Source organism: Perna viridis, chromosome 7 (genome assembly GCF_037379345.1).
Source record: "Perna viridis isolate PV_CMFRI_1.1 ecotype Kerala chromosome 7, ASM3737934v1, whole genome shotgun sequence".
Lineage (NCBI taxonomy): Eukaryota > Metazoa > Mollusca > Bivalvia > Mytilida > Mytilidae > Perna > Perna viridis.
Window position 1 is genome coordinate 15742848 of NC_142451.1, and position 12061 is coordinate 15754908.

At 31.3% G+C, this 12061-nt stretch overlaps 1 protein-coding gene across 14 annotated transcripts in view; it reads right to left on the minus strand.

Annotated features, from left to right (window-relative positions):
* Positions 1 to 12061, minus strand: part of LOC148611515 (extended synaptotagmin-2-like) — a 37228-nt gene that overhangs the window by 13873 nt on the left and 11294 nt on the right. For 3 of the 14 annotated variants that reach the window (XM_088592150.1, XM_088592142.1, XM_088592143.1), the window contains exons 8-15: positions 11836 to 11959; positions 11170 to 11269; positions 9460 to 9530; positions 8859 to 8944; positions 7992 to 8040; positions 7524 to 7613; positions 4778 to 4804; positions 2855 to 2947 (exon numbers count right to left, since the gene is read on the minus strand). In XM_088592150.1, coding sequence (XP_088448276.1) covers positions 2855 to 2947; positions 4778 to 4804; positions 7524 to 7613; positions 7992 to 8040; positions 8859 to 8944; positions 9460 to 9530; positions 11170 to 11269; positions 11836 to 11959 — 640 coding nt within the window. Of the gene's footprint in view, positions 1 to 1814; positions 1830 to 2854; positions 2948 to 4777; positions 4805 to 6325; positions 6344 to 7523; positions 7614 to 7991; positions 8041 to 8858; positions 8945 to 9459; positions 9531 to 11169; positions 11270 to 11835; positions 11960 to 12061 lie in introns of all 14 variants that reach the window. The other 11 variants (XM_088592156.1, XM_088592153.1, XM_088592154.1 and 8 more) reach the window with 6 other exon arrangements.

A 12061-nucleotide genomic window follows, 5' to 3' on the forward strand; every position in this document is an offset into this window, starting at 1 on the left:
TTCACTTCTTGTCAATTTACTGTCAATACATAATGAATAGTCTTGTTTTTGGTTCCTTTTCAGTCCCTAAATCATTAACAGTTCAAGCCACAACTTCAAAAAACATCTTTTTAGGTCTGACACCTTGTAGATCAATTTCAGAGATACACATTCACTTAAAGTCAAGTTATTGTCCAGAAATAAAGCAAATGCTTGTATATGGCCCCTAATTCCAAAACAGTTCAGGTATGACCCTTAAACCAATCTCAGCCTTCCTTTTGTGGTATGGCACCTTGTGGTACAATTTCAAAAAAATCCATTCACTTACACCCAATTAATTGTACAGACACCAAAATGTCTGTAGGTGCTGATCAAAACCATGGCATATGATGACAGCAATTTTTTTGTGGTCATATAAAACACATTGATCTATGCATGGTATGTGTATGATGATCATGAGAAGGAAAATAAAGCTGAGAATGTGCAGTTTATAAAACATTTTGATTATTTTCCAGTAATATTAACATGTGTAAGTAATTTTACTCCCTGCTCTTACCTCATAGCAGAACAAGAATGCTACGCGTAGCCATATGTCCCCCGCCGCTATAGAAAGAGTTGAATTATAAATGTTTGACACTTGTATAAATAGCAGATTCAAAACTTATGTGCTTTCATAAGTCCATGTGGCGATTCAAGGCTAATGTATCTTAATGAATCAAATTAAGTTAGGTTAAGAATTCTTCATACAACAAAAAAAAAAAAATCAGCAAAAGAAGAACGTGAAAAATAAACAAAGTCCCATAACTCCCATAAAAATTTACAAATCAAAATAGCAGTTACGTATGGTCAACTACATATGGTGACAAACAATCCTATAAAAATTTGGTCAAATTCCGTTCAGCGGTTTCTAAGGAGTTGCATCCACAAGGTGTTCCTATGCGAATAATGTGAAAAATGAACAAAGTCCCATAACTCCCATAAAAATTGACAAATCAAAATAGCAGTTAAGTATGATCAACTACATATGGTGACAAACAATCCTATAAAATTTGGTCAAATTCTGTTGGGCGGTTTCTGGAAGTTGCGTCCACAAGATGTTCCTATTGTGAATAATGTGAAAAATGAACAAAGTCCCATAACTCCCATAAAAATTGTCCAATCAAAATAGCAGTTAAGTATGGTCAACTACATAAGGTGACAAACAATCCTACAAAATTTGGTCAAATTCTGTTCAGTTGTTTCTGAGGAATTGCGCCCACAAGGTGTTCCTATTGCAAATAATGTGAAAAATGAACAAAGTCCCATAACTCCCATAAAAATTGTCCAATCAAAATAGCAGTTAAGTATGGTCAACTACATAAGGTGACAAACAATCCTACAAAATTTTGTCAAATTCCAGACGCACGGCGCGACACACGGAGACCAGCATTTCTATGTCCCCACTCCGTGTTGCGGCGGGGAACAAAAAGTAAAACTGTGGACTTTTCTATGAAATTTTTATGTTCATTTAACCATTCACAAAACAGTTTTAAAATATCAAATTTCACACCTTTGCAAGATAAGGAAAAAATCTATTGTACTAAACTTCAAAAAATGCCTACTTTAACATGTACATGTATCTCCATTCTTGCACATATACATACATGTATGAAGTCCATTCAAAATCAAGAGTTTCAGTTATATCAATGAGTGGTTCTACAGGAGTTAGCCTAACAAGGTATGTGAAAAGAGAGATGACTCTATGTACCTTATAAACAATCTTGAGAGAGTTACATAAAACAATGATACATTAGTCTGTAACAGCACACTGCAAATTCCTATGTAACTTTACTTACAGCAGGATGTCGAAACTAAACATGCAAAATTACTGGAAGATCTACATTTTAAGTTTACACAAAATTTTAAATTGAAATCATTTTATAACTATTTGTATGGTATCGAAGCTCAAGGTAAGAATAATTCTAAAAAAAGAATTAATTTAGCACAGTAAAAACCTTATCAATCACAAACAAATTCAGGATATTAAAGATTGCTGAATAAACAAATAACACTAAATTTTGATTTCAGAGTTGTGCCAGATTATAGAGGTGTTTGGAATACTCAGGTGTCTGGATAACCCAAAATAGAAGTTTTCCTCAAATCCTTGAGGTTTCCAGGAATTTTCAATATAAAGCAATTTGAAATTCGAGTCAAGAATAGATTTGAGGCAAAACTCAATACAAGGTTTTTATTAAACAGGATCTGTTTAGACATAGGAAAGTTATTTGATTCAGTCAATTAAAGGCAGCAGTTAAAGGTCATTTTAAATCACAAGACAATACATTAATCACATCAACAAATCAGACCTGTTCAATTTGAAAAAAAAAATATCAAGATGTAAAACTTCTATTTTTTATCAAATCAATGAACTCAATGACACATACCAAATATTTTTTTTTTCTATACATACCAGGATTCACACTGATTGTAATTATTAAATTTTTCCTCTCATTATGTATAAAATCTGCCATTTACCTTTTTTCATTCTTGTGTCATTAGAAACTAAAAGAAGTTAGTCTTATACTGAGGCCAACCTTAAAAAAATGTTGGGTTTGCTGTTCATCAACCTACTCATTAAAAACCTACCTACCAAAATCCTTTCCAAGACAGTTTTATTTTAATTCTATTTTTAGGACATTGGCTTCATTTTGTGGCATTTTTTTTTTCAGAAAAAAAATTACAACTACCTACATCCACATTAAAATTATAAGTTGATGAATAGCAAACCAACATTTTTTAAGGATGGCCAGAATGCAAAAAGTCTTTAGACAAAACTTTCTATTTTATACATGTATATAGTGTTAAAGGATGCAACAAAATTGTTATCAATACATACAGGAAGTTCTCTGGCCGAATCTAAGTTGACCATCAGTAAACAGGAAGACAGATCTTCATTATGTTTGTCTCTGGCATTCATCTCCTTCATGGTCTGAAAGATATTATAACAACACTCCATCAAACAGAAGTAACTTTTTACATTTATAATACAAATGTCATTTATATATCAATTTTAACACTAATTGTTTCATTAACCAGAATATTTTCTATTTACCTTTATATACAAATAAAAAAATACACAACTTTTTAACTACATGTACCAGTATATTAATCAAATATCATTCTTTCTTATTTCATCAAATATTATTTACCATGCAATCCATTTCCAACAATCAGTACCCAAGACCATGCTGAACATGTGACTTAATTCACTGCCCGAATGTCAACAATGAAAACACAAGACAGTAATTATGATAAGGCCAGAGAAAAAAACTTGTCAATTTAAGGTCACCCTATCTTCCCAATTTTTTCTTCCTACTCTAGAACATTTATTAATGTTTTTTTTATGAAATGGATTCAACAATCATTTTTCAGTTGAGCACTAATAAAGTAAAAAAAATCCTCCCATAAGTATCTATTTTTTTCCTCCAATGTAACCTTAAAGAGACATATTTTTTCTTGGCCTTAGTATGTTTTCCCAAAACAAGACATATCGAGCTTCACAAAAGCAAATGAATATTAACTGGAAGGTTACTCAGAAGCTGGAGGAATATAACAAGTTCACGTCTTACAAAGCTTGAAGGTCAGTCTAATGATCACTGTTAGAAATGAGGTTTCACCATGTGTAAATCATGGACAAATATTGTGCAAAATGTAAATGATCTATATAACAGTGAAGTATTTTACCCGATTCTATGTTATTCAAAATTTTATGCTTAGGTTGAGCATCAATTTTTAACATCTCACTTGAAATAATAATGGTAACTAAAAATAGTTTGTATGGGCAGTTATGGTTTTTTACAGTAAAATGCTCTATATGAGCAGAGTAGTTGGGGCAAGTAGGACTCTTACAGTAAAGCAAATGCATTGCAGAATTGGATTGTGACAAAATATTTGACACAGCACAGATATCTGACACAGAGAGGGCGAAATCAAAGAATATAAAAAAATGACCCCTAATTCAATAATAAAACAAGTGAAATAATAATGGTAACTAAAAATAGTTTGTATGGGCAGTTATGGTTTTTTACAGTAAAATGCTCTATATGAGGTGAGTAGTTGGGGCAAGTAGGACTCTTACAGTAAAGCAAATGCATTGCAGAATTGGATTGTGACAAAATGTTTGACACAGCACAGATATCTGACATAGAGAGGGCGAAATCAAAGAATATAAAAAAATGGCCCCTAATTCCTTAACAATTTCGGGAAAACCTATGAAATTATTCAATACCATCCTTTTTCACCTATGAAACCCTGTGGTAAAAATTTTATTAAAATTCATCGACTAATATTCAAACAATCACAAAAATAATAACTGTTTATGGACAATGCAACAAAGCAGACAACAACAGCACAATACCATTATACCACTGAATAACAAATTTACGATCCTATAAAAACTGCAGTGCTCTAGGATTTTTCAGAAATTGAGGTTTCCTCAGGAAAAATCCATATAAAATCAACTTTCCCACAGTCAAAGACTGCTTTCCAGACAAAACAAATTCTTACAGCATATGAAGTTTTCAACTTGCCACGGGAAAGTGTAACTAAGTACCAAAGTTTCCCTGACCCAAATTTCACTTGCCCCAGGTAACGGGAAATAAGAATCCTAGAACAATGAACTGCTGAATCACTAAAAAATAGAAAATGACATCCTGCTAGCCTTTCCCCCTATTATTGGCCTAGGCTATGAATATGGTTCTACCATAATAATACGTGTACATATCATAACCACATGTATGCCACTACTAAATCAACTTACAGACTGTCGAGCTTTCATTTTCAACTGCTATGAGAAAAATGTATCTAGCTTAGTATTGAAGATACAGAATAAGACCAGAATTGAAATATAGTAAAAAAAAAAAAGCATGCATACTTTGTAATAGAATCTTTATATCTACATGTATTACATGTATTTAATAAGGTTTGCTTTGGTCAGATCATAAAAATCCAAAACAAACTTTCACTTTTTAAAGTATTCTTTTCAGCAGCAAATTTTGAAGTTGTCATCTGAAAAAGTGTGTACCGGTGTAGACAAACAGATAAAGGTTTGTCTCAACACACATCTCTAAATCAGGACATCCAAATCTGATATAATCAAACTTTGTGTCTGGAAAGATTTTTCTTGTTTATATGATAATAAATGAGTATAAAGTTCATTAAGTTTCTCTTCATAATAAAGAATTATAAGGTACCCTAACTACTCTATCAGTCTTTGGCAAAAGTAAAAGCTGTGTCCTTCCACAGTCTTTTGCCCAGTTTATAATTAAGTACCGGTACATAAAAAACGTTTTGAGCATGATTTAGGTTTTCAATAATTTATGTCGTGATATGTCTCTTCAGGCATATCTTGAACAAAATGTAACTCTTTTAACAAGACCAATGCACATCTTGACCTGTGTCACTGTCATATGTTACTGGTATCAGCCCATAAGTATCTTAAATATGTATATGAACACTAAGCAAGTTAAAACACTACAGTGTGGGTTACAAATTTCAAAAAGTAATGTACTACTGATAGCATATACTACTGAAAAAATGCCTCAATTCAAAATGCTAAAATGTTGAAAAAAATTATATAACTTTTCCATAATTGGAGGCGCACCTCTTCAATATGTATATAATCACTGTGCAAAGTATGAGTAATATTACTTTATTACTTTTTGTGTTACAGGTTACTCAATGTATGTACAGTTCACAATATACATTAAGTTATAAAAATGGGTAAGTTCAACAAGCTAAAAATGCAGGAAAAAATTAATTGTGTTTCTCCATAACAGGAGATGCACATCTTCAATATGTATATAAACACAATGCTAGGCTTGAATCATATTGGTTGAATAATTTTTTACAGATTACACAAAGTAGGTAACCCTAAGCGAAATGGTAGGATCGAAAGAATACTAGACATTCTTTCACAATTGGTGATGCAGGTAACACATGTAGAGAAATAATTATATTGTGAAAAGAAAAATCTAAATTCTGAACTACAAAATTTGCAAAATATAAACCAGTGCTACTATTGAGAAATTATTGTGAAGCAAAAGGAAAGCTTTAAGAAACAAAAAATGGTTTACTACAATGGCATGAATTTTGGTATGAATGGTAGAGTAAGGTGAAAGTTTTGTACAGCTCAACAAATATTTCTCAATAACTATTTTATTATTTTTAATTCTGAAAAAAGAACAAACCATACTGACTTTTTCATCCAAACATAAAGTGAAGAACAAAACAAACATATACATATGAAATTCAACAATGAACATTAGACAAATTAAAATTCTATCAATAACTTTGTAACATTTTTTACCAATTCCTTATAGCAACTCTGCATCAAAATTCAAAAGTGTGTACTAAAGGTTAGGAAAAAATACAGCTGAAATATTATAAGTTGAAGTGTTTCCATGACAATGAATGAAAATGAATTATTGGAAACGATGGAGTACACAGCAAAGGTAGATAACTCACTAATACTGTGTCAACTTACCAAAATTATTGGATAACACAGGAAAACAACAAAAAAATAAAAGAAAAACATTACAACATTGACATGCTAGTATAAATTGGTGTCCACAATATCTATGTGTAAAAATTCTAGATGGAAACATAAAAACACTGAAACAAAAATAACAAAAATTCCTGATGTCTTAAATTAGGCCTTTCTTTTTCTTGAGAGTACAGCTAGATAAATACCAATATAATACATGAGCCTTTACAGTTAAATTGTATTTTACTCAGAAAGAGCTTGACCTTATTCACAAAACCTAATAACTTCTAAAAATTTTGATATAAATGAATCTACTATATAATTCAAAACTTAAATGAAAAACATAAACATTCCAAATTAATTACATTAATATGGTATAACAATGGAAAATATGCATTTTTTTTTTCAAAATTTCTATGAAAGTATTACTTGTATTTTGGCAGAGCTACAAAGCAAAAATAAAGACATAAGAAAAAGAATAAGACATCATTCGATTGAAAAGAACTTTTTCAAAGATGTGAAAAAAAGCAAATACATTTTCAAATCAGAAAACAGTGAAAGCTATCCCTATTACTACTTCATAGTAACAAAATAAGAAGCATTTGTATTGACATTTGTCATGTGAATTAAATAGTGCCAATCACTATATAAGAAGTTATTTTTTTATTTATTGCCTAAAATAAAAGTACTTCTTCCAGTACAAAAAAGAAAGCCTACTCCATAAAACCCATTAACAATTAAAATCTATCAGGTCTTTGAAGAAATTGTTGATGCTTCAAATTATGACCTGTCCTCCTTATTGTAATGAATAAACAATTGATGTATATTGCCGAAACTACAATTCAATAAAGAATTTTTAATTAACACACAATAAGGTAGGTTGGAAAGGTTTAAAAAGAACGTTTTGTCAAATCATATAAAAATATACTAGACATTATAAAATAACAAAATTTAGGTCCTTGAATATATATTCAATTTTTACATTTTACCAGTGAAATAAGAGCTTACAAGAATACCATACCTTGTCAAGAATGAGTGGATCCTTGGAAAGATACATCCATACAAGTTTCATGTGAACTAAACCAGACTTAACATCTTCAAGGGGAAGCCACTAAAATAAAACAAATTTGATATTGTAAAGTGTAAGTATGTAAAAATAAAACCTCATGTCTACATTGTCAAAGTGAATACACTGACATTTTAAGTACTCATCATTGTTCTAAAACAGAATTTACTAAAACTTCTCCTTGTCATTGATGTCTAGATTAGGCCCTGATGTTAGTTCTTTTCTGGTATATATGAACCATGGGGTCAATATTTCGCATGGGGGACAAAATATCATTGGAAAATAATTAGATTTACAAAATTGTCCAGAAACTATTAACAAGCATTGCAGTACTAGTATTTAATTGCAATAATGTATCTGAATATATTCATTTCATAGCAAAATAAACAATGAAATAAAAAATCCTCTCTAAGGACAACTCACTGAATCATCTGTTCCCTTCTCAGCAGCAGTTACAACCGGTAAACTCAATCTGTTCAATGGTAAAAATAAATAAGATAATTTCACTACAATAACTGTCCTCCTATAAATAGCTTATTTTAGAATCATCTTCTGATCATTGACTGCACTAGTCTCCACATGGTATTGTATAATGTTCAACTAGAATTGTTAATAAATTTATTTTTTTTCCCTTTAGTCCTCTGTAGTTCGTGCAGGTAAAGATGTAAATCTAATCAGTTTGAATTCCTGAGAAAATCTTTCAGTAATAACATGTCACAATTGTGATGCTTTAAGGGGATCTTGAATTTACAAAGAACATCTTTTAAACTACACCAGGATCTACTTTTAAAAGCAATAATACTAATGAAAAAGTCACATTTAGCCCTTATTTCTTGCCACATCTCATATTCCAGTAAAGTTTTAATGCCACAGAGTATTTTATTTAACTTCTCAACATCCTGTACATTTACAGAATTTTTCAATTCTATGAAATTTCTCGAAAAAAAAAAGACAACTTGCTTCTGATGTAAAAAATAAAAATAAGCCTCCCTCCTGCATCAATTTTTTTAAAGTGGTCTCAGAATCTAGGCATTTTTTTTGTATGGCCTCATGGGTAACAATTTTCATGATTTGTCAAAAATCAGTTGGGAAATTTAAATTTGTCAATTCAAGTGTAAACAATGTATTCAATAAAAACTTTACATTTCATTGGAAATTTAAATCCATGGTTTGGTCAAATCATGATTCGTTCTTCCTTAGAATGTCCTTATACATTTCAAATATATCTAAGGAATGAATCTAAGCAGTGTTTGTATTATGATACAAAACTTTTCTTGACGCAATTCTTACGTTCCTATTGAATCATCCTTGCTTCCAGGGTCTTCATCTCTGATCTCTATGTCCAAGAACTGCCCATCTTTAGCATCAATTATTGTCTGTAAATAATGAAATGTTACAATCTGAGAATCTTTTCTTAATATCAATTCATAAAATGCTATTAAAATGAAAATGAAATCTGGTAACAGACTTTCTTAAAATTTTGTCAAAGCTCATTTTGTCAAATTTCCTTCTCAAACATGTTCTAACATTAGAAATGTGATGGATGCCACAACAAAGCAGTACATACTTGCCCTTCTGGAGCACCTTACATCAATCCTGGTTTTTTGTGGGTGTTCAAGTGTGCAAGTGCTTTAGTTTTTTGTGTGCTGTCTTAGTTTTACATTTTATTGTTCTGTATTGTATCCTGACGTCTTCATGTTTTAGCCATGTCTCTGGATTCTGAATTTGACTTCTAAGTATTTTTTTTTGCCATAGTTTACATGTATCTCATTTTTCTTCCACAGATACTGTATATATAAGGGACAAATAGATTGTAATCAAGAGCAGAATTCAAATGCAAGATACCAAAATCAAAATTTTATCCAGATGTTACAGACAGTGAATAACTTACCTCAAACACACTGTTCCAGACAGGAGTTACGGTATTGTTTATCACAGGGGTCTTGAATTTGTTTGCTCCCACTAAATGAAATAAAACATTGACATGATTTTTGATAAAATAACAGTTAAACCTGACCAATTAGTATCAGTGAATTGATTTGTCACTTAATATTGTTTTATCCTGTTTAAGTCTATCTTGTTTTTACACTGTAGCACTTAAAGCTGCATTAGCTGCCAAATTTGTTCAGTTTCGATTGTACTGAATTTTGCTGATTCAATGAAATAAGTTTGTTATAATGCAATGGAAGCAATAAATGTTGATAATACCTACAGAATATTGTGAAAACAATGTTTTTTTAATCAAAAAAAGATCAATAGCTCTGATCTAATTATTTTTCACCATTACTTCCGATGATTGCCGACAGGACATTGACCAGGGTTAAAAATACTTTAACAATGGTAAAAAATAACAGTAACTAATACACAGGTAAGCATGTGTCTTGTTTTCATTTCATTTCATCTATTTCTTGATTAGTTTTCAAATAAATAATGATCATATTTGAGCAAGATTATATCACAATACATAAATTTCAAAAGGATCCTTGCATTATATTCAAACTTTTTTCTTTTACAGCTTGAGTCCATCGGTCTTCCTTGCCTTTAAATGAACACTTTCGTTTTGCAATCAGATTTGTTTTAAAAGAAATGACCCTTACAGCACACGCACAGATTAAGGTCACCAGAAGTCACATGAATACAAATCTATCTAGGTCGATTCTTTGTCTTGCAAGACAATAAATATATAGACACCTATTTTATGTGTTTATTGCATTTTATTTTGTGGATACCAAATGACATTATACAGGAAAAGTACAGTTTAGTAGAAACAATTCAAAGTTAAGGTATAATTCAACAGAAACAATCCTGCAAGTTGTTGAGGATGAGTTGCAGACAACACATCAGACAAAGATTTGCTAAAAATAAGCGCAAATCCAACAGCTGTCATTCCTACATTTTTTGCCCAAACGTAAATTTTTGACAATACGCACATTCAAATATGGTAATTTAACAATCCATCAAGTTTCATAACAATCCTGCAAATCCTTGAGAAGGAGTTGCGGACAACACACAAAACCAAGTTTTGCAGAAAACCACCTATTAAAGTACACCAGTCGTCATTTTTACGAAATTTGCATAAACTTAATTTCCTGACAGTATGCACATCTCCATGTGGTTATATTACACCCCACAAAGTTTCATAACAATGCTGCAAGCTGCCTAGAAAATAGCTGCAGACAGACTGACAGACAGACAGGGTGAAACCTATATACCCCAAACTTTGTTTGTGGGGGGTATTATTATACAAGTTATATTTTTCCTCTTTCACTGAAGTTTACCTTCAACAAGCAGCATGACAATTATTTAGCATTAAGCAGAATCTGCTCACCCTTCCAGGGCATCTGAGTTCACCCTGGTTTTTAGTGGTGTTCATGCTGTTTGTTTTTCTGTTAAGCTATTAAAATGTATTTCTTATGTGTTGTACAATTTGCTCTTTGTATATCATTTTTTTAGATGTTCCAATTATTGTTTCTTCCAAAAATATTCATCTTCCATATTGCTACATTTTTATGATGCAGGATTCTAGAAACTTAGACATTATCAAACAGATGACAAGAATACATGTTTGTGTAGCTACATGTATAATATTCTAACAACTTACATCTGATGACACCATAAGGATCAGACAAGCCTTTCTTTAACACACCAATATCTGCTTTAATCAAATCCTTAGCCTCTAACATGTATATTCTAAGAACTCCCTGTATAAAAATAATACAAACATTTTTAATATACCTTCTGTAAAAAATGGTATCAATTACTGATAGGAAATTTAAATATGTTTAAAAATTTTATGGAAAAGGCAAGTTTTAATATAAAATAGCATTGTCTACAAAAACCATACAATTGGGCATCAAACTTTATTCATTGGTGTTTTGACTTTAAGATTAAGCTTTTTCAAGCAACATATATTGTGTGAATAAAAATTACATCAATTAACTGTGGAGACTGATTGATTAATCATGTTTTAATGTTCTATGGCAGATATTTCATACATTTCAGGACAAGAACAATTGAACAAACAGACCCTGCTTTGTAGTAGTCTGATAGACTGAGCCAAAACTTTATTGTGCTACAGCTCACAGAAGCTGGCACATTATTCTTACTCTGAGCATACCAGTTGCCACTCTATCCCCCCAAATACCTCTGACTTGGCAGAGAAGCAGTGACTACCAATTTTAAGTCTTAGGTAAGATTGGGCTGAGGACCAAAGCCATGACCTCAAGCACTTGAAGCAGTATCAACAGCTAAGAGATGGAACACTTACATCAGGAAGGGGATATTTAAGACGAGCAATGGCTTTCAGGTCGTCCACCATAGGTACATCTATTTTGTTGGGTAAGACCATAATGGCTCCAATCTGTTCCTGTATAATGGTGTCAACCATGTCACTAGAAATAGATGATATTGAAAGTATAAATCATTAATATATCATCAGAAAGAAACATAAGTTGCAAACGTTGTCTTACTAAGTGTACTCCGCTTGTACAAAA